General features: G+C 43.1%; 1 protein-coding gene across 4 annotated transcripts; it reads left to right on the top strand.

Annotated features, from left to right (window-relative positions):
* The first annotated feature begins 10,582 nt into the window (after nt 1–10,582).
* LOC100136663 (leukotriene b4 12-hydroxydehydrogenase/15-ketoreductase) lies at nt 10,583–22,622 on the top strand. 4 transcript variants are annotated; one of them, XR_005037576.1, is made up of 10 exons: nt 11,086–11,426; nt 13,277–13,430; nt 14,230–14,333; nt 16,380–16,547; nt 16,673–16,790; nt 17,856–18,011; nt 18,178–18,283; nt 19,252–19,370; nt 22,040–22,340; nt 22,378–22,618. XR_005037576.1 is itself a non-coding variant. In XM_036953679.1 (9 exons), exons 2-9 carry the CDS (start codon nt 13,323–13,325, stop codon nt 22,148–22,150), a joined length of 990 nt encoding a protein of 329 aa, XP_036809574.1. In that variant the 5' UTR covers nt 10,583–10,790; nt 13,277–13,322; the 3' UTR covers nt 22,151–22,618.
* Nucleotides 22,623–24,055: the final 1,433 nt, after the last annotated feature.

Raw genomic sequence — 24,055 nt, 5'->3', positions numbered from 1 at the left:
AAGGGCCGCAGCTTTTGTGGCGCGATGGGTAACGATGCTTCGAGGGTGACTGTTGATGTGTGCAGAAGGTCCCTGGTTCGCGCCCGGGTATGTGCGAGGGACGGTTTAAAATTATACTGTTACATTGATGCTGTTGACCCGGATTACTGGTTGCTGCGGAAAAAAAGGAGGAAGGTCAAAAGGGGGGTGAGTGTAACGGATGTGAAACGGCTAGCTTAGTTAGCGTGGGCGCTAAATAGCGTTTCAATCAGTGACGTCACTTGCTCTGAGACCTTGAAGTAGTAGTTCCCCTTGCTCTGCAAGGGCCGCGGCTTTTGTGGAGCGATGGGTAACGACGCTTCGTAGGTGTCAGTTGTTGATGTGTGCAGAAGGTCCCTAGTTCACGCCCGGGTATGGGCGAGGGGACGGTCTAAACTTATACTGTTACATTGATGCTGTTGACCCGGATTACTAGTTGCTGCGGAAAAAGGAGGAAGGTCAAAAGGGGGGTGAGTGTAACGGATGTGAAACGGCTAGCTTAGTGGGCGCTAAATAGCGTTTCTACCAGTGACGTCACTTGCTCTGAGACCTTGAAGTAGTAGTTCCCCTTGCTCTGCAAGGGCCGCGGCTTTTGTGGAGCGATGGGTAACGATGCTTCGAGGGTGACTGTTGATGTGTGCAGAAGGTCCCTAGTTCGCGCCCGGGTATGGGCGAGGGGACGGTCTAAAATTATACTGTTACACTAGCTCTTACCTAACCTTACTAGCTCTTACCTTACCTTACTAGCTCTTATCTTACCTTACTAGCTCTTACCTTACCTTACTAGCTCTTACCTTACTAGCGCTTACCTTACCTTACTAGCTCTTACCTAACCTTACTAGCTCTTACCTTACCTTTCTACCTTTCTTACTTCCGGCGCCGACAGAGATGGCCGCCTCGCTTCGCGTTCCTAGGAAACTATGCAGTTTTTTGTTTTTTTACGTGTTATTTCTTACATTAGTACCCCAGGTCATCTTAGGTTTCATTACATACAGTCGAGAAGAACTACTGAATATAAGATCAGCATCAACTCACCATCAGTACGACCAAGAATATGTTTTTCGCGACGCGGATCCTGTGTTCTGCCTTACAAACAGGACAACGGAGTGGATCCTATGCAGCGACCCAAAAAAACGACTCCGAAAGAGAGGGAAACGAGGCGGTCTTCTGGTCAGACTCCGGAGACGGGCACAGCGCGCACCACTCCCTAGCATTCTTCTTGCCAATGTCCAGTCTCTTGACAACAAGGTTGATGAAATCCGAGCAAGGGTAGCATTCCAGAGGGACATCAGAGACTGTAACGTTCTTTGCTTCACGGAAACGTGGCTTACTGGAGAGACGCTATCCGAAGTGGTGCAGCCAACAGGTTTCTCCACGCATCGCGCAGACAGGAAAAAACATCTTTCTGGTAAAAAGAGGGGCGGGGGCGTATGCCTTATGACTAACGTGACATGGTGCGATGAAAGAAACATACAGGAACTCAAATCCTTCTGTTCACCTGATTTAGAATTCCTCACAATCAAATGTAGACCGCATTATCTACCAAGAGAATTCTCTTCGATTATAATCACAGCCGTATATATCCCCCCCCAAGCAGACACATCGATGGCTCTGAACGAACTTTATTTAACTCTCTGCAAACTGGAAACAATTTATCCGGAGGCTGCATTCATTGTAGCTGGGGATTTTAACAAGGCTAATCTGAAAACAAGACTCCCCAAATTTTATCAGCATATCGATTGCGCAACCAGGGGAGGAAAGACCTTGGACCATTGTTACTCTAACTTCCGCGACGCATATAAGGCCCTGCCCCGCCCCCCTTTCGGAAAAGCTGACCACGACTCCATTTTGTTGATCCCTGCCTACAGACAGAAACTAAAACAAGAGGCTCCCACGCTGAGGTCTGTCCAACGCTGGTCCGACCAAGCTGACTCCACACTCCAAGACTGCTTCCATCACGTGGACTGGGAGATGTTTCGTATTGCGTCAGATAACAACATTGACGAATACGCTGATTCGGTGTGCGAGTTCATTAGAACGTGCGTTGAAGATGTCGTTCCCATAGCAACGATTAAAACATTCCCTAACCAGAAACCGTGGATTGATGGCAGCATTCGTGTGAAACTGAAAGCGCGAACCACTGCTTTTAATCAGGGCAAGGTGTCTGGTAACATGACCGAATACAAACAGTGCAGCTATTCCCTCCGCAAGGCTATCAAACAAGCTAAGCGCCAGTACAGAGACAAAGTAGAATCTCAATTCAACGGCTCAGACACAAGAGGCATGTGGCAGGGTCTACAGTCAATCACGGACTACAGGAAGAAACCCAGCCCAGTCACGGACCAGGATGTCTTGCTCCCAGGCAGACTAAATAACTTTTTTGCCCGCTTTGAGGACAATACAGTGCCACTGACACGGCCTGCAACGAAAACATGCGGTCTCTCCTTCACTGCAGCCGAGGTGAGTAAGACATTTAAACGTGTTAACCCTCGCAAGGCTGCAGGCCCAGATGGCATCCCCAGCCGCGCCCTCAGAGCATGCGCAGACCAGCTGGCCGGTGTGTTTACGGACATATTCAATCAATCCCTATACCAGTCTGCTGTTCCCACATGCTTCAAGAGGGCCACCATTGTTCCTGTTCCCAAGAAAGCTAAGGTAACTGAGCTAAATGACTACCGCCCCGTAGCACTCACATCCGTCATCATGAAGTGCTTTGAGAGACTAGTCAAGGACCATATCACCTCCACCCTACCTGACACCCTAGACCCACTCCAATTTGCTTACCGCCCAAATAGGTCCACAGACGATGCAATCTCAACCACACTGCACACTGCCCTAACCCATCTGGACAAGAGGAATACCTATGTGAGAATGCTGTTCATCGACTACAGCTCGGCATTCAACACCATAGTACCCTCCAAGCTCGTCATCAAGCTCGAGACCCTGGGTCTCGACCCCGCCCTGTGCAACTGGGTACTGGACTTCCTGACGGGCCGCCCCCAGGTGGTGAGGGTAGGCAACAACATCTCCTCCCCGCTGATCCTCAACACTGGGGCCCCACAAGGTTGCGTTCTGAGCCCTCTCCTGTACTCCCTGTTCACCCACGACTGCGTGGCCACGCACGCCTCCAACTCAATCATCAAGTTTGCGGACGACACAACAGTGGTAGGCTTGATTACCAACAACGATGAGACGGCCTACAGGGAGGAGGTGAGGGCCCTCGGAGTGTGGTGTCAGGAAAACAACCTCACACTCAACGTCAACAAAACTAAGGAGATGATTGTGGACTTCAGGAAACAGCAGAGGGAACACCCCCCTATCCACATCGATGGAACAGTAGTGGAGAGGGTAGCAAGTTTTAAGTTCCTCGGCATACACATCACAGACAAACTGAATTGGTCCACTCACACAGACAGCATCGTGAAGAAGGCGCAGCAGCGCCTCTTCAACCTCAGGAGGCTGAAGAAATTCGGCTTGTCACCAAAAGCACTCACAAACTTCTACAGATGCACAATCGAGAGCATCCTGGCGGGCTGTATCACCGCCTGGTATGGCAACTGCACCGCCCTCAACCGTAAGGCTCTCCAGAGGGTAGTGAGGTCTGCACAACGCATCACCGGGGGCAAACTACCTGCCCTCCAGGACACCTACACCACCCGATGTCACAGGAAGGCCATAAAGATCATCAAGGACATCAACCACCCGAGCCACTGCCTGTTCACCCCGCTATCATCCAGAAGGCGAGGTCAGTACAGGTGCATCAAAGCTGGGACCGAGAGACTGAAAAACAGCTTCTATCTCAAGGCCATCAGACTGTTAAACAGCCACCACTAACACTGAGTGGCTGCTGCCAACACACTGACACTGACTCAACTCCAGCCACTTTAATAATGGGAATTGATGGGAAATGATGTAAATATATCACTAGCCACTTTAAACAATGCTACCTTATATAAATGTTACTTACCCTACATTATTCATCTCATATGCATACGTATATACTGTACTCTATATCATCGACGGTATCCTTATGTAATACATGTATCACTAGCCACTTTATACTATACTATGCCACTTTGTTTACATACTCATCTCATTTGTACATACTGTACCCGATACCATCTACTGTACCTTGCCTATGCTGCTCTGTACCATCACTCATTCATATATCCTTATGTACATATTCTTTATCCCCTTACACTGTGTACAAGACAGTAGTTTTGGAATTGTTAGTTAGATTACTTGTTATTACTGCATTGTCGGAACTAGAAGCACAAGCATTTCGCTACACTCGCATTAACATCTGCTAACCATGTGTATGTGACAAATAACATTTGATTTGATTTGATTTGATTTGATTAGCTCTTACCCTAACTTACTAGCTCTTACCTAACCTTACTAGCTCTTACCTTACCTTACTAGCTCTTACCTAACCTTACTAGCTCTTACCTTACTAGCTCTTACCTTACCTTACTAGCTCTTACCTTACCTTACTAGCGCTTACCTAACCTTACTAGCCCTTACCTTACCTTATTAGCGTTTACCTTACCTTACTAGCTCTTACCTTACCTTACTAGCTCTTACCTTACTAGCGCTTACCTTACCTTACTAGCTCTTACCTAACCTTACTAGCTCTTACCTTACCTTACTAGCTCTTGTCTTACCTTACTAGCTCTTACCTTACCTTACTAGCTCTTACCTTACCTTACTAGCTCTTACCTAATCTTACTAGCTCTTGCCTTACCTTACTAGCTCTTACCTAACCTCACTAGCTCTTACCTTACCTTACTAGCTCTTACCTTACTAGCTCTTACCTTACCAGCTCTTACCTTACTAGCTCTTACCTTACCTTACTAGCTCTTACCTAACCTTACTAGCTCTTACCTTACTAGCTCTTACCTAACCTTACTAGCTCTTACCTAACCTTACTAGCTCTTACCTTACCTTACTAGCTCTTACCTAACCTTACTAGCTCTTATCTTACCTTACTAGCTCTTATCTTACCTTACTAGCTCTTACCTTACCTTACTAGCTCTTACCTTACTAGCGCTTACCTTACCTTACTAGCTCTTACCTAACCTTACTAGCTCTTACCTTACCTTTCTAGCTCTTACCCTACCTTACTAGCTCTTACCTAACCTTACTAGCTCTTACCTAACCTTACTAGCTCTTACCTTACCTTACTAGCTCTTACCTAACCTTACTAGCTCTTACCTTACTAGCTCTTACCTTACCTTACTAGCTCTTACCTTACCTTACTAGCTCTTACCTAACCTTACTAGCCCTTACCTTACCTTACTAGCTCTTACCTTACCTTACTATCTCTTACCTTACCTTACTAGCTCTTACCTAACCTTACTAGCTCTTACCTTACCTTACTAGCTCTTATCTTACCTTACTAGCTCTTACCTTACCTTACTAGCTCTTACCTTACTAGCGCTTACCTTACCTTACTAGCTCTTACCTAACCTTACTAGCTCTTGTCTTACCTTACTAGCTCTTACCTTACCTTACTAGCTCTTACCTTACCTTACTAGCTCTTACCTAACCTTACTAGCTCTTACCTTACCTTACTAGCTCTTACCTAACATCACTAGCTCTTACCTTACCTTACTAGCTCTTACCTTACTAGCTCTTACCTTACCAGCTCTTACCTTACTAGCTCTTACCTAACCGTACTAGCTCTTAACTTACTAGCTATTACCTTACCTTACTAGCTCTTACCTTACTAGCCCTTACCTTACCTTACTAGCTCTTACCTTACCTTACTAGCTCTTACCTTACTAGCTCTTACCTTACCAGCTCTTACCTTACTAGCTCTTACCTTACCTTACTAGCTCTTACCTAACCGTACTAGCTCTTACCTTACTAGCTCTTACCTTACCTTACTAGCTCTTACCTAACCTTACTAGCCCTTACCTTACCTTACCTTACTAGCTCTTACCTTACCTTACTAGCCCTTACCTTACCTTACTAGCTCTTACCTTACCTTACTAGCCCTTACCTTACTAGCTCTTACCTTACTAGCGCTTACCTTACCTTACTAGCTCTTACCTAACCTTACTAGCTCTTACCTAACCTTACTAGCTCTTACCTAACCTTACTAGCTCTTACCTTACCAGCTCTTACCTTACTAGCTCTTACCTTACCTTACTAGCTCTTACCTAACCTTACTAGCTCTTACCTAACCTTACTAGCTCTTACCTTACTAGCTCTTACCTTACCTTACTAGCTCTTACCTTACTAGCTCTTACCTTACCTTACTAGCTCTTACCTTACCTTACTAGCTCTTACCTAACCTTACTAGCTCTTACCTTACCTTACTAGCTCTTACCTTACCTTACTAGCTCTTACCTTACTAGCTCTTACCTTGCTAGCTCTTACCTTACCTTACTAGCTCTTACCTAGCCTTACTAGCTCTTACCTAACCTTACTAGCTCTTACCTTACCTTACTAGCTCTTACCTAACCTCACTAGCTCTTACCTTACCTTACTAGCTCTTACCTAACCTCACTAGCTCTTACCTTACCTTACTAGCTCTTACCTTACCTTACTAGCTCTTACCTAACCTTACTAGCTCTTACCTTACCTTACTAGCTCTTACCTTACCTTACTAGCTCTTACCTTACTAGCTCTTACCTTACCAGCTCTTACCTTACTAGCTCTTACCTTACCTTACTAGCTCTTACCTAACCGTACTAGCTCTTACCTTACTAGCTCTTACCTTACCTTACTAGCTCTTACCTAACCTTACTAGCCCTTACCTTACCTTACCTTACTAGCTCTTACCTTACCTTACTAGCCCTTACCTTACCTTACTAGCTCTTACCTTACCTTACTAGCCCTTACCTTACTAGCTCTTACCTTACTAGCGCTTACCTTACCTTACTAGCTCTTACCTAACCTTACTAGCTCTTACCTAACCTTACTAGCTCTTACCTAACCTTACTAGCTCTTACCTTACTAGCTCTTACCTTACCAGCTCTTACCTTACTAGCTCTTACCTTACCTTACTAGCTCTTACCTAACCTTACTAGCTCTTACCTAACCTTACTAGCTCTTACCTTACTAGCTCTTACCTTACCTTACTAGCTCTTACCTTACTAGCTCTTACCTTACCTTACTAGCTCTTACCTAACCTTACTAGCTCTTACCTAACCTTACTAGCTCTTACCTTACTAGCTCTTACCTTACCTTACTAGCTCTTACCTTACTAGCTCTTACCTAACCTTACTAGCTCTTACCTTACCTTACTAGCTCTTACCTTACCATACTAGCTCTTACCTTGCTAGCTCTTACCTTACCTTACTAGCTCTTACCTAGCCTTACTAGCTCTTACCTAACCTTACTAGCTCTTACCTTACCTTACTAGCTCTTACCTAACCTCACTAGCTCTTACCTTACCTTACTAGCTCTTACCTAACCTCACTAGCTCTTACCTTACCTTACTAGCTCTTACCTTACCTTACTAGCTCTTACCTAACCTTACTAGCTCTTACCTTACCTTACTAGCTCTTACCTTACCTTACTAGCTCTTACCTTACTAGCTCTTACCTTGCTAGCTCTTACCTTACCTTACTAGCTCTTACCTAGCCTTACTAGCTCTTACCTAACCTTACTAGCTCTTACCTTACCTTACTAGCTCTTACCTAACCTCACTAGCTCTTACCTTACCTTACTAGCTCTTACCTTACTAGCTCTGACTTTGCTGATAGCTACTTTACTGAGGAAAAATGTACTTACTATGACTGAGATGTGGTTGTCCCACCTAGCTATCTGAAGATGAATGCACTAACTGTAAGTCTCTCTGGGTAAGAGCGTCTGCTAAATGACTCAAATGTAAATGTCATATGTGTTGGATGTCTTTTTACCTTCTGTTTCCCTGTGTTGTTCCAGGTGACTTTTTACCTTCTGTTTCCCTGTGCTGTTCCAGGTGTCTTTTTACCTTCTGTTTCCCTGTGTTGTTCCAGGTGTCTTTTTACCTTCTGTTTCCCTGTGTTGTTCCAGGTGTCTTTTTACCTTCTGTTTCCCTGTGTTGTTCCAGGTGACTTTTTACCTTCTGTTTCCCTGTGTTGTTCCAGGTGACTTTTTACCTTCTGTTTCCCTGTGTTGTTCCAGGTGACTTTTTACCTTCTGTTTCCCTGTGTTGTTCCAGGTGACTTTTTACCTTATGTTTCCCTGTGTTGTCCCAGGTGACTTTTTACCTTCTGTTTCCCTGTGTTGTTCCAGGTGACTTTTTACCTTCTGTTTCCCTGTGTTGTTCCAGGTGACTTTTTACCTTCTGTTTCCCTGTGTTGTTCCAGGTTACTTTTTACCGTCTGACTATCTGTGCTGTAGCCTGTTTGATTGCTTTTTTGACTACTTTTTGCCATCTGTTTTGTTATAGGTATTGGAGGGATGGGGAACCAAACGATGCACATCAGGGTGAAGACTGCGCTCATCTCTCAAAGATGGCATCAGACCCACTAAAGAGTTGGAACGACGTACCATGCACAATGAATATCCACTGGATGTGTGAGAAGACAAGGTCCACATTGTAACTATGTGTTTAGAGTTTTGAAACATGAGACATTTTGATGATCTGTTTTAGATTTTTGTGTTAAGCTCATTCTTGTGAAAATTTGGCAAAGTGATTGGGGGAAAAAACATAGGTAAATTGACCCTTATCTTAGCATGGTGGGCTAACACACTCTGTTCTTGCACATATGACCCTGGTTCAAAACCCAGCCGGCGACATAAACAGACTAAAATTCTCATTTGGATATCCAATGTGACTAGATTATGTTTTATTTTGTAATGAAATCCCAACATTATATTATCAGAAACTGTTACGGAGTTAAGTGGACTGGCGAAGCAGCTTAAGTAATAGAAATCCTGATGTATTAGAAAAGAAACGTAACAGCTTATTATTTAACAGTACAACGTCACTATAGACCATGTATGCTGTACTGGTAATATAATGGGTCAGTATAGACCATGTATGCTGTATTGGTAATATAATGGCTCAGTATAGACCATGTATGCTGTACTGGTAATATAATATGTTATTATAGACCATGTATGCTGTATTGGTAATATAATGGGTCAGTATAGACCATGTATGCTGTATTGGTAATATAATGGCTCAGTATAGACCATGTATGCTGTACTGGTAATATAATATGTTATTATAGACCATGTATGCTGTATTGGTAATATAATGGGTCAGTATAGACCATGTATGCTGTATTGGTAATATAATGGCTCAGTATAGACCATGTATGCTGTACTGGTAATATAATATGTTATTATAGACCATGTATGCTGTACTGGTAATATAATGGCTCAGTATAGACCATGTATGCTGTACTGGTAATATAATAGCTCAGTAGACCATGTATGCTGTATTGGTAATATAATGGCTCAGTATAGACCATGTATGCTGTATTGGTAATATAATGGCTCAGTATAGACCATGTATGCTGTACTGGTAATATTTTAGCTCAGTATAGACCATGTATGCTGTACTGGTAATATTTTAGCTCAGTATAGACCATGTATGCTGTACTGGTAATATTTTAGCTCAGTATAGACCATGTATGCTGTATTGGTAATATTTTAGCTCAGTATAGACCATGTATGCTGTACTGGTAATAATAGTGCAAAAGCCTTGGTGTATGGGTGTGTAGAAAATCATTGATACTTTGTCTGGACTATTGTCGCCACCTGGCGAAATAGATTGGAGCTTGCACTTCAGTTCCTCTTTCCCATAGCTCTGGTCCAGAGCGTTAGTGCGCATTCTCTTATATCCTACGCGTTGAACACACTGACTGTGAAATTGCGTTTTGGGACACCAGAAGTACATTAATTTCCAATGGAACGCTGCGTTGCCTTTGACAATTGCGTTGCAGAGGCTGTTTCAGTGCGTTCTGTGTGGTTTATACGTTGGATTTATCGATAAGTGCATTTTAGGCAGTTAAATTTAATACAACATTATTTATAAAAACAATCTGCCATTATCTTATCGGCATTTCTCAATGAGGTCAAAGCATGCGAATGTATCCAACTGGTATTTACGACTTCACAACTGTTAATTACATGGCCATCCTCATATTCGTAATCATATCTGTACATTGACAGTTGGGTCGGATAAGTAGATGTTGGCAAATACCTATCTCCCTGCACGTTTATAGACCAAACAACCTGCAGAGTAGGAGCCGCGGAGGGGTGTGTGTTCCACCTGGGTCTCCTCAACTTGCAGTGGGCGGACAATTTTGCTATCAGTCAGAATGCGAGTTGGCGTTTCATCTTTTTTTCCTACCCTCACCCGTTTGTTAGATATTAAGCACATTGATAGCTTGATAGCAAACGTCCTTGCCATGTGATTTATCATAAAAGCATGCTAACGTGAATGACCACACCGAAACAGAAATGAAAGTGATCGGGTGAAATTATGAAGCGAGTGGACAGAGACATACAGCTTTACTCTATCCAATCAGAACAGCAGGATCAATATACAGCCCACCCTTCTCTTTACAGACAGGCAAACTAGCCAGTTGAGCTATTTAGATGATATAGCAGCACCTCACTTGACTGACTGACAAGAGAAAGATGCGTTTCCGATCACGGATAATAAAGAAAGACTCGGATCATAATCGTATCAAGATAATTGCTAATTTCCTTCACCATACTTGCTTGTTCGACTACTCGGCACACCTCTAGTAATAACCACCTCCCACTTGGTTATGAATGCAGCATAAATTGACGGAGTAATGCTGCATTCATGTAAAGTGGTAAGTACCAGTTGTGAAGTCATAATACCAGTTGATGCATTCACATGCTTTGAACTCGTTGAGAAACTGCAACTGGCTAAAAGCCAACAAGCTGCATCAACCATGGACATCATGCTTGAAAACAAATTATAATGTTACAAAACCATATTAATAGATTACTTTTTATAAATAAGGTTTTGTTGCACTTAACTGCAGAAAATGCTGTTCTGGAAGTAATTTTCTTAGTAGATGACGACAAAGGTCAGCATGTGGGAGAAGTCTGAGCTCAGGGATGATAAACGTGTTTTCCTCTAGTAATTACCAGTTGGAGGGGACGTTCACAAGAGGATGTTTTTTCCCAGTCGTACATGGCAAATACAACCTTTCCACTTGGTTATGAACGTAGCATTAGGCTACAACTTCTGTCATCGCACTGTTCAATGATTCTGCTTTTTCGGTCGGTGAGGAAATATTAGGGTGAAAGGTTAGGCAACGTTATAACTCCAATGCCAGTAACAAAGCCCACAGTTCCCTTCCGGACACTGCGACAGATCGGTTACTATACCCAATCCTGAGATCCACCGACAAGCCAACTTTCTCCAGCAGATTTGGGCGAGCCTGAACTGAAACAGGAGACGCGCAAGCACGTACCAAACGGTAAAGTAAACAGACATATCAACACTTTCTACCCTAATATTCAGTGTTTGTCTAGTACAAATGTTTATCGAATTTACAAGTTCCGCGTTTATGAGACGTTGGCCTACACTCATTCAGTCGATTTCGCGGTGGCGTAATTACGCGTTTACTAACGGATGTCGTACGAGTGAGGATTCGCTTTAGCTAAAAGTAGGACTAGTCCCATTCCGTTATCTGGCTGCTTGGATGAGATGCTTACCAGCACGCATGTAGTTTACGGGCGGGTTCTTCCGCTCCTCGTCCTTTTGTTGTTGCTACTGAAGTAGATCTATTCCGCATGTTGACTCCTGAGAAACGTTGAATTAACAACACATATTGATCAGTTTAACATTAAGCATAACGGCTAGCATAGAGTAGCTCGGTCGTCTGTTTCAAACCAAGAATTCAACTTCAAGTACAAACAACGACTATAGGAATAGGAATAGGTTGCATGTTGGCTACAGTTGGCATACAAACAGATCTGGGACCAGCCTTGGGTTGAGTTGTCTTGTCTGAACACGTGCATATATTGCATTCCATAAAAGCCCATTCATCACAACTATATTTAATTCTGAACGGCTGCTTTAGTTCATTGCCGAGGTGTGATTTCTCTGTATGAAGTGGACATTCGAGATCAAAGTCGTTACAGCCACCTATAAAGTAACCCATAGCAACACTGTTGCAAAGTAGCTGAAATGAAGCTGTCTGAAATCCACAGTGCCAATGCTTAGATCTATTCCATTCAATTACCAAATACTTTAATGGAAAACATAGATGACAATATTTAATCAGCTTTACACAGTGAAATATAGCTAGGTAAGGAATGTACTCGATGTACATGGGCTGCCGAGTGGTGCAGTGGTCTAAGGTACTACATATCAGTGCAAGAGGTGTCACTACAGTCTCTGGTTCAAATCCAGGCTGTATCACATCAGGCCGTGATTGGGAGCCCCATAGGGCGCCGCACAATTGGCCCAGCGTTGTCCGGGGTAGGCCATCATTGTAAATAAGAATTTGTTCTTAACTGACTTGCCTAGTTAAAATAAAGATTCAGCCAGAAAATAAAATGTAGAGTGTGAAGACTAGGATAGCTGGACATACTTCTGTTTCATCAGGGGCGCAACTTTCACTGCGGACAGATGGGGGCATGCAGATATTTCAATTTTTTCCACCCCAGTTTTATCATTGGAAATGTGATACAAAACGAGGCAAAAGTGTGCTTTAGGACCATGCGGACGTCTCCGAGCGGTCGGGTAGGCTGTTAATAATATATGTATTGTTATGCCCCCCCACTTCTAAAACCAAAGTCGCGCCCTTGAGTTTTATGCTGCAGTAATCAGCATATTCAGGTAGAATCAAGTAGATTCATTTGAATTACAATAATAATACTTTATTGTCCATTAGTAGTAGTGAATGAAAATGTATTTTGCTCCCAACCCAAAGTAGCTTATTCTGTTTTTATGTCATAACAATAGTTTTCATGACCTGCCATTGAGTAAACATGGCTAAACAATAGTTTTCATGACCTACCCTGAGGAAACATTGGGACAAAGTCGTTTTCATGACCTGCCCTGAGAAAACATTGGGACAAAGTCGTTTTCATGACCTGCCCTGAGTAAACATAGCTAAACAATAGTTTTCATGACCTGCCCTGAGTAAACATGGCTGTGATAGGATTTATTAGCATATGCACAAAGGAATGCAAATATTTACGCTGTGAACTTCAACCCAAGACACACAACACATGTTCTAGATCTCCCTCTGTCTCTCATACACTCAGACCTCTGTCTCTCTCATACACTCAGACCTCTGTCTCCTCCTCTTCCCTCCAGCAAGTCTCTACAGATCTACTGTTTTTGACCAGAGGAGCAGAGCACCATGGTTGTGTCCAAGGCCTGGACGTTACGCCAGCACTTCCAGGGTTTCCCCAAGGCTAGTGACTTCCATCTGAGGGAGGAGACGCTGCCGCTACCCAAGAATGGACAGGTGAGGATAGGATAGGATAGACTTTGAAGGGCAATTCCACCATTTTCCAACCTATCTTCATCATATGCAGCACAATAACAGTGTCTACTACATATGTGGAAATTTTGCATTTCTATGTTTTGTAGAAAAAAATATAACTTTAAAAAGTTCTACTCGATGACATCATCAAAAGTTAATCTAGAAGAAAAACAAACACACACCTATTTAGGCGAGGTGCTGGCTAGCGGTGCTGGCTAGCGGTGCTGGCTAGCGGTGCTGGCTAGCGGTGCTGGCTAGCGGTGCTGGCTAGAGGTGCTGGCTAGCGGTGCTGGCTAGCGGTGCTGGCTAGCGGTGCTGGCTAGAGGTGCTGGCTAGCGGAGTAGAAAACTTGAAAATAAAAGAGAGCCGCACACTAGGAGCTCAGATGCAAAAATTTAATTACCAACGTTTCGACAGCCAAGCTGTCTTCATCAGGGTATCGTCACAAACACTGCGGGATGACTCGTTTATATAGTGTCAAAAGACACAGGTGCCTGTAACACACTGTTTTCACATGTAGACACTGGATTGTTGCTGGAGATAAAGAATATGAAGTTGAAAGTGGCGGAATTGCCCCTTAATGTCCCAGAGGGGAAAATTGTCTTGGCGCCCTACCGGAAACTGCATCATTGTTCCATGGCACTTGATATCTGTGTTAAAAAACACGTGTTTTCTTTGCAAAATGGTGTCCCCTTAACAAATTATACATTTTTTTAGCAAAATATTTTCAGTTGCAAAATGTTTCGCTACGGTGTGTACTAATGAATAGACGACTGTTCAGGTGCTGTTGGAGGCTGTGTTCCTCAGTGTGGACCCTTACATGAGACCCTACAGCCAGACGATGATGAAGGAGGGAGACGTTATGATTGGATCACAAGTTGCCAAGTAAGGGTACATTATGGGGGAGGGAGGCGAGCATGTGGATGCAAACACATACTAGACTGACTGACAGTCATGTTGACACACTATAGACTGACTGACAGTCATGTTAACACTATAGACTGACTGACACTCATGTTGACACACTATAGACTGACTGACACTCATGTTGACACACTATAGACTGACTGACACTCATGTTGACACACTATAGACTGACTGACACTCATGTTGACACACTATAGACTGACTGACACTCATGTTGACACACTATAGACTGACTGACAGTCATGTAGATACTGACTGACACTCATGTTGACACTATAGACTGACTGACACTCATGTTGACACACTATAGACTGACTGACACTCATGTTGACACACTATAGACTGACTGACAGTCATGTTGACAGTATAGACTGACTGACACTCATGTTGACACACTATAGACTGACTGACACTCATGTTGACACACTATAGACTGACTGACACTCATGTTGACACACTATAGACTGACTGACACTCATGTTGACACACTATAGACTGACTGACAGTCATGTATAGACTGACTGACACTCATGTTGACACACTACAGACTGACTGACAGTCATGTTGACACACTATAGACTGACTGACACTCATGTTGACACACTATAGACTGACTGACACTCATGTTGACACACTATAGACTGACTGACAGTCATGTAGAGACTGACTGACACTCATGTTGACACTATAGACTGACTGACACTCATGTTGACACACTATAGACTGACTGACACTCATGTTGACACACTATAGACTGACTGACAGTCATGTTGACACTATAGACTGACACACTCATGTTGACACTATAGACTGACTGACACTCATGTTGACACACTATAGACTGACACACTCATGTTGACACACTACAGACTGACTGACACTCATGTTGACACACTATAGACTGACTGACACTCATGTTGACACACTATAGACTGACTGACAGTCATGTAGAGACTGACTGACACTCATGTTGACACTATAGACTGACTGACACTCATGTTGACACACTATAGACTGACTGACACTCATGTTGACACACTATAGACTGACTGACAGTCATGTTGACACTATAGACTGACACACTCATGTTGACACTATAGACTGACTGACACTCATGTTGACACACTATAGACTGACTGACACTCATGTTGACACACTATAGACTGACTGACACTCATGTTGACACACTATAGACTGACTGACAGTCATGTATAGACTGACTGACACTCATGTTGACACACTACAGACTGATTGACAGTCATGTTGACACACTATAGACTGACTGACACTCATGTTGACACACTATAGACTGACTGACACTCATGTTGACACACTAGACTGTCTGACACTCATGTTGACACACTATAGACTGACTGACACTCATGTTGACACACTATAGACTGACTGACAGTCATGTAGAGACTGACTGACACTCATGTTGACACTATAGACTGACTGACACTCATGTTGACACACTATAGACTGACTGACACTCATGTTGACACACTATAGACTGACTGACAGTCATGTTGACACTATAGACTGACACACTCATGTTGACACTATAGACTGACTGACACTCATGTTGACACACTATAGACTGACTGACACTCATGTTGACACACTATAGACTGACTGACAGTCATGTTGACACTATAGACTGACACACTCATGTTGACACTATAGACTGACTGACACTCATGTTGACACACTATAGACTGACACACTCATGTTGACACTATAGACTGACTGACACTCATGTTGACACACTATAGACTGACTGACACTCATGTTGACACACTATAGACTGACTGACACTCATGTTGACACACTACAGACTGACTGACAGTCATGTTGACACACTATAGACTGACTGACACACATGTTGACACACTATAGACTGACTGACACTCATGTTGACACACTACAGACTGACAGTCATGTTGACACACACACTCACCTCTCCCTGTCTCTCTCTCTCTCTCTCTCTCCCCCCCTCTCCAGGGTGATCCAGAGCTATAACCCCAGCTTCCCGGTGGGCTGCCATGTGGTCAGTGATTGTGGATGGAGGAGTCACTGGGTGTGTGATGGGGCAGAGCTGACCCCTGTGCTTCCTGACTGGCCCCAGGACATCCCCCTCTCCCTGGCCCTGGGGGCCATCGGCATGCCTGGGTAGGATGGATGGATCTCTCTCGATAGATAGATAGATATGCAGACTGCCCTGTGTGGTTGAGAGGTGTGTGATATACAGTAGTGGTTATAATAGTGCTGATGGTGATGATGATATCTCTCTCTAGTCTGACAGCTCTGTATGGACTAGAGGAGGTGTGTGAGATAAAGAAGGGGGAGACTCTTCTGGTGAACGCTGCAGCAGGAGCCGTGGGCTCAGTGGTGGGACAGATCGCCAAGATCAAGGTACAACATTCCCCCAACGTTCCCAGAGCGTTCCCAACAACGTCTCAACAGTGTTAGTTACTTCCTGAAGATGAGGATAAGTTGTGTTCTACATTCCATGTGTCTCTGTGTGTTACCAGTGACTTTCATAATGTATAGTGAGTCTGTGTGTAATAAGGTCTGTGTGTAGCTGGTGTAGAGAGTCAGGCGCATTGAGTAAAACACATATTTACTCATAATATTCACAACATACAACATAATAAACCGAGCCCACAATAACGGATCGTAATACAATAAACAACAACTCACAAACAAACATTTTTATTTCATTTTGTTTTTCACCTTTATTTAACCAGGTAGGCAAGTAGAGAACAAGTTCTCATTTACAACTGCGACCTGGCCAAGATAAAGCAAAGCAGTTCGACACATACAACAACAGAGTTACACAGGGAGTAAAACAAACATAGTCAATAATAAAGTAGGAAAATAAGTCTATATACAATGTGAGCAAATGAGGTGAGATAAGGGAGGTAAAGGCAAAAAAAGGCCATGGTGGAGAAGTAAATACAATATAGCAAGTAAAACACTGGAATGGTAGATTTGCAGTGGAAGAATGTGCAAAGTAGAAATAGAAATAATGGGGTGCAAAGGAGCAAAATAAATAAATATAGTAGGGGATGAGGTAGTTGTTTGGGCTAAATTATAGATGGGCTATGTACAGGAGCAGTAATCTGTGAGCTGCTCTGACAACTGGTGCTTAAAGCTAGTGAGGGAGATAAGTGTTTCCAGTTTCAGAGATTTTTGTAGTTCGTTCCAGTCATTGGCAGCAGAGAACTTGAAGGAGTAATTGGCTTTGGGGGTGACCAGAGAGATAAACCTGCTGGAGCAGAGGTTAAATAATGAACATGTAATTGGGGAATAGAAACCAGGTGTGTAGAAAACAAAGACAAAACAAATGGAAAATTAAAAGTGGATCGGCAGTGGCTAGAAGACCGGTGACGTTGACCGCCGAACGCCACCCGAACAAGGAGAGGGACCGACTTTGGCAGAAGTCGTGACACTGTGTGTGTGTGTGTCCGTCCTCAGGGCTGCAGAGTGGTGGGCTGTGCGGGGACAGATAGCAAGGTGTCCTATCTAAAGGAGCTGGGTTTTGACCAGGTCTTCAACTACAAGACTGCCACCTCTCTGGAGGAATCACTCAGGGAGGCCGCGCCACACGGATACGACTGCTACTTTGAGAACGTGAGGTCACTGCACCACTCGCACACACACACTCTTTGTGTGTGTGGACATGCGTGTGTGTGGACATGTGTGTGTGTGGACATGCGTGTGTGTGGATTTGCGTGTGTGTGTGGACATGCGTGTGTGTGTGTGTGTATCAAAGCTCAATCTCTCTCTCTCCGTCCAGGTTGGTGGGAAGTTCTCCAGTGTAGTGATGCCTCAGATGAGAGAGTATGGCAGAATAGCTGTGTGTGGAAGCATCTCCATGTACAACGACACCACACCACAGACAGGTATACTGTCCACACCACAGACAGGTCTACTGTCCACACCACAGACAGGTCTACTGTCCACACCACAGACAGGTCTACTGTCCACACCACAGACAGGTCTACTGTCCACACCACAGACAGGTCTACTGTCCACACCACAGACAGGTCTACTGTCCACACCACAGACAGGTCTACTGTCCACACCACAGACAGGTCTACTGTCCACACCACAGACAGGTCTACTGTCCACACCACAGACAGGTATACTGTCCACACTACAGAGAGGTATACTGTCCACACTACAGACAGGTATACTGTCCACACCACAGACAGGTCTACTGTCCACACCACAGACAGGTCTACTGTCCACACCACAGACAGGTCTACTGTCCACACCACAGACAGGTCTACTGTCCACACCACAGACAGGTCTACTGTCCACACCACAGACAGGTCTACTGTCCACACCACAGACAGGTCTACTGTCCACACCACAGACAGGTCTACTGTCCACACCACAGACAGGTATACTGTCCACACTACAGAGAGGTATACTGTCCACACTACAGACAGGTCTACTGTCCACACCACACACAGGTCTTCTGTCCACACCACAGACAGGTCTACTGTCCACACCACAGACAGGTCTTCTGTCCACACCACAGACAGGTCTACTGTCCACACCACAGACAGGTCTACTGTCCACACCACAGACAGGTCTACTGTCCACACCACAGACAGGTCTACTGTCCACACCACAGACAGGTCTACTGTCCACACCACAGACAGGTATACTGTCCACACTACAGAGAGGTATACTGTCCACACTACAGACAGGTCTACTGTCCACGCCACAGACATGTATACTGTTATTTATTTGTATTTCTGGGCCGTATGTACACACCTATGTGATCTTACTGTATCTGTGGAACTGGATCCGTATATCTGTACATGTTAATATTTGGCTACTGTATGTGTTTATATTTCAGGGCCGTATGTACACACCCATATGATCTTCAAGCAGCTGAGGATGGAGGGCTTCCTGTGTGCTCGCTGGAAACACAAACACCAGCAGTCACTGAGGAGGCTGATGGCCTGGATGACTGAGGTACAGAGAGAGGGTTCTACTAGCAGGGTTCTATTACTATTGTTCTAATACCAGGTTTCTATTACCAGTGTTCTATTACCAGGATTCTATTACCAGTGTTCTACTACTAGTGTTCTACTACCAGTGTTCTACTACTAGTGTTCTACTACTAGTGTTCTATTACCAGGGTTCTATTACCAGTGTTCTACTTCCTGGGTTCTACTACCAGTGTTCTAATAAGTGTTCTATTACTAGTGTTCTACTTCCTGGGTTCTACTACCAGTGTTCTAATAAGTGTTCTATTACTAGTGTTCTATTACCAGGGTTCTTCTACTAGTGTTCTACTACTAGTGTTCTAGTACCAGGATTCTGTTACCAGAGTTCTACTACTAGTGTTCTACTACTAGTTTTCTATTACTAGTGTTCTATTACCAGTGTTCTATTATTAGTGTTCTATTACCAGTGTTCTATTATTAGTGTTCTATTACCAGTGTTCTACTACTAGTGTTCTATTACCAGTGTTCTATTACCAAAGTTCTATTACCAGGGTTCTATTATTAGTGTTCTATTACCAGTGTTATATTACCAGTGTTATATTACCAGTGTTCCATTACCAGTGTTGTATTACCAGTGTTGTATTACCAGTGTTGTATTACCAGTGTTGTATTAGCAGTGTTGTATTACCAGTGTTGTATTATCAGTGTTCCATTACCAGTTTTGTATTACCAGTGTTCTTTGACCAGTGTTGTATTACCAGTGTTATTTTACCAGTGTTATATTACCAGTGTTGTATTACCATTGTTCCATTACCAGTGTTGTATTACCAGTGTTATATTACCAGTGTTATTTTACCAGTGTTCCATTACCAGTGTTATATTACCAGTGTTCCATTACCAGTTTTGTATTACCAGTGTTCTTTGACCAGTGTTGTATTACCAGTGTTATTTTACCAGTGTTATATTACCATTGTTCCATTACCAGTGTTGTATTACCAGTGTTATTTTACCAGTGTTCCATTACCAGTGTTATATTACCAGTGTTCCATTACCAGTGTTGTATTACCAGTGTTGTATTACCAGTGTTATTTTACCAGTGTTGTATTACCAGTGTTGTATTACCATTGTTCCATTACCAGTGTTGTATTACCAGTGTTGTATTACCAGTGTTGTATTACCATTGTTCCATTACCAGTGTTATTTTACCAGTGTTGTATTACCAGTGTTGTATTACCATTGTTCCATTACCAGTGTTGTATTACCAGTGTTGTATTACCAGTGTTGTATTAGCAGTGTTCTTTTACCAGTGTTATATTACCAGTGTTCCATTACCAGTGTTGTATTACCAGTGTTGTATTACCAGTGTTCTTTTACCAGTGTTGTATTACCAGTGTTGTTTTACCAGTGTTGTATTACCAGTGTTGTTTTACCAGTGTTGTATTACCAGTGTTGTATTACCAGTGTTGTTTTACCAGTGTTATATTACCAGTGTTCTTTTACCAGTGTTGTATTACCAGTGTTCTTTTACCAGTGTTGTTTTACCAGTGTTGTATTACCAGTGTTGTTTTACCAGTGTTGTATTACCAGTGTTGTTTTACCAGTGTTGTATTACCAGTGTTCTTTTACCAGTGTTGTATTACCAGTGTTGTATTACCAGTGTTGTTTTACCAGTGTTGTATTACCAGTGTTGTATTACCAGTGTTTTATTTCCAGTGTTTTATTAGCAGTGTTCTGCTACTAGTGTTTTATTAGCAGTGTCCTGCTACTTGTGACAATATTGGACTGGATGACTGATGTACAGGGGCAGGGTTCCATTACCAGTGTTTCAATACTAGTATTCCATTACCAGTGTTCTATTGGCAGTTTTCCATTACCAGTGTTCTATTGGCAGTGTTCTACTACCAGTGTTCTATTATTAGTGTTCTACTACCAGTGTTCTATTGGCAGTTTTCCATTACCAGTGTTCTATTGGCAGTGTTCTACTACCAGTGTTCTACTACCAGTGTTCTATTACAATTGTTCCATTACTAGTGTTCTATAACCAGTGTTCTATTACCAATGTTATTTTACCAGTGTTCTATTTCCAATGTTATATTACCAGTGTTCTGTTACCAGTGTTCTATTGGCAGTGTTCTATTACTAGTGTTCTATCACCAGTGTTCCATTACCAGTGTTCTGTTACCAATGTTCTTTTACCAGTGTTCTATTTCCAATGTTATATTACCAATGTTATAATACCAGTGTTCTGTTACCAATGTTCTATTGGCAGTGTTCTATTACTAGTGTTCTATCACCAGTGTTCCATTACCAGTGTTCTGTTGGCAGGGGCGGCAATTAGTCTAGTGGTTAGGGTGTTGGGCCAGTAACCGAAAGGTTGCTAGGTCGAATCCCCGAGCTGACAAGGTACAAATCGTTTGTTCTGCCCCTGAACAAGGCAGTTAACCCACTGTTCCTAGGCAGTCATTGAAAATAAGAATTTGTTCTTAACTGACTTGCCTGGTTAAATAAAGGTAATATGTTTAAAAGTGTTCCATTACCAGTGTTCAGGATACAATAGAAACCAATCCAGTTAAGATTCCTTGTGAAGGTAGTTTTATAGAGTCATGTGAATCCATGAAAATAGTTGGTAATGATGATGCTGATGACGAGGAGGAGGAGGAGGAGGAGAATAAAATGTTTGTGTTGATCCTTCAGGGCAAGCTGAGATGCAATGAACACATCACCATTGGTTTCAACAACATGCCTGCTGCCTTCATGGGCATGCTACAGGGAGACAACACCGGCAAGGCTGTGGTCAAGGTGTGATGACGTCACAATCAACATTACACTCCTCCAGAACATCTGGCGAAAGCATTCCAGAACACTCAACTTCATACACTCCAGGTTCTAGAACCAGAATCTGTTTCACCTTAACATTCCAATATCCTTCATGAAAATCACTCAAGTGTTCTGTTCCATGTTTATTCATAGACACGTTCAACAGACAGCTAGACAGGTTTTGATCCAGTGTAATTCAACAGAGAGCTAGACAGGTTTGGTCCAGTATAATTCAACAGACAGCCAGACAGGTTTGGTCCAGTGTAATTCAACAGACAGCCAGACAGGTTTGGTCCAGTGTAATTCAACAGACAGCCAGACAGGTTTGGTCCAGTGTAATTCAACAGACAGCCAGACAGGTTTGGTCCAGTGTAATTCAACAGACAGCCAGACAGGTTTGGTCCAGTGTAATGCTATTAACTAAATAAACATGTCTTCACAATATAATGTTTATAATACATCCAGCCTACTGATCATTTACTGTTTCTACACCAATAACGTCACATTTGACTAATTACCAGACAGTCCCCACAACCGTGTTTATACTGTCCTTAACCCAACACCTAGCAATCTCATAACCTGGTCTATACTGAGTTTATACTGTAGTGACCTTAACCCAACACCTAGCAATCCCATGACCTGGTCTATACTGAGTTTATACTGTAGTGACCTTAACCCAACACCTAGCAACCTCATAACCTGGTCTATACTGAGTTTATACTGTAGTGACCTTAACCCAACACCTAGCAACCTCATAACCTGGTCTATACTGAGTTTATACTGTAGTGACCTTAACCCAACACCTAGCAACCTCATAACCTGGTCTATACTGAGTTTATACTGTAGTGACCTTAACCCAACACCTAGCAACCTCATAACCTGGTCTATACTGAGTTAATACTGTAGTGACCTTAACCCAACACCTAGCAACCTCATAACCTGTTCTATACTGAGTTTATACTGTAGTGACCTTAACCCAACACCTAGCAACCTCATAACCTGGTCTATACTGAGTTTATACTGTAGTAACCTTAACCCAACACCTAGCAACCTCATAACCTGGTCTACATTGAGTTTATACTGTAGTGACCTTAACCCAACACTTAGCAACCTCATAACCTGGTCTATACTGAGTTTATACTGTAGTGACCTTAACCCAACACCTAGCAACCTCATAACCTGGTCTATACTGAGATTATACTGTAGTGACCTTAACCCAACACCTAGCAACCTCATAACCTGGTCTATACTGAGTTTATACTGTAGTAACCTTAACCCAACACCTAGCAACCTCATCAAAGGTTTCATATCTCCTGGTGTAACTACTAAGGTGTTGGGTTGACAGTTGCTGGATGAGGGACTAGTCCCCACATTCACTACAATACATTACACAATGGTGTACATGTATTCTTCACCACTAATATAACACCTGCTAACCTCTATTATATATTTAGTGCACTAGATTACATAATAATTTCTGATATGTTGTCAGTTTAATTACAAATAGAAACTAAAACAGCTTAAAACCCCACATGGATATGCAACGCAATTCCCATCAGATAACCTTAATAAAGGGTCAGTCTGGGAATCAACAAAGCGACCAGACACCCTGTCACTTAGACAATCCCAGACTGCCCCTTCTTTAACCATGGACCCATAACCATTACAACTAGTGTTCAACATGGATGTGTGTCTGGTTCTTACAAACCCTTCTTTAACCATGGACCCATAACCATTACAACTAGTGTTCAACATGGATGTGTGTCTGGTTCTCACAGACCCAGTTGATTGTGTCTGGTTCCCACAGACCCAGTTGATTGTGTGTCTGGTTCTCACAGACCCAGTTGATTGTGTGTCTGGTTCTCACAGACCCAGTTGATTGTGAGTCTGGTT

Source organism: Oncorhynchus mykiss, chromosome 19 (genome assembly GCF_013265735.2).
Source record: "Oncorhynchus mykiss isolate Arlee chromosome 19, USDA_OmykA_1.1, whole genome shotgun sequence".
NCBI lineage: Eukaryota > Metazoa > Chordata > Actinopteri > Salmoniformes > Salmonidae > Oncorhynchus > Oncorhynchus mykiss.
This window is presented reverse-complemented; position numbering and strand designations above follow the sequence as displayed.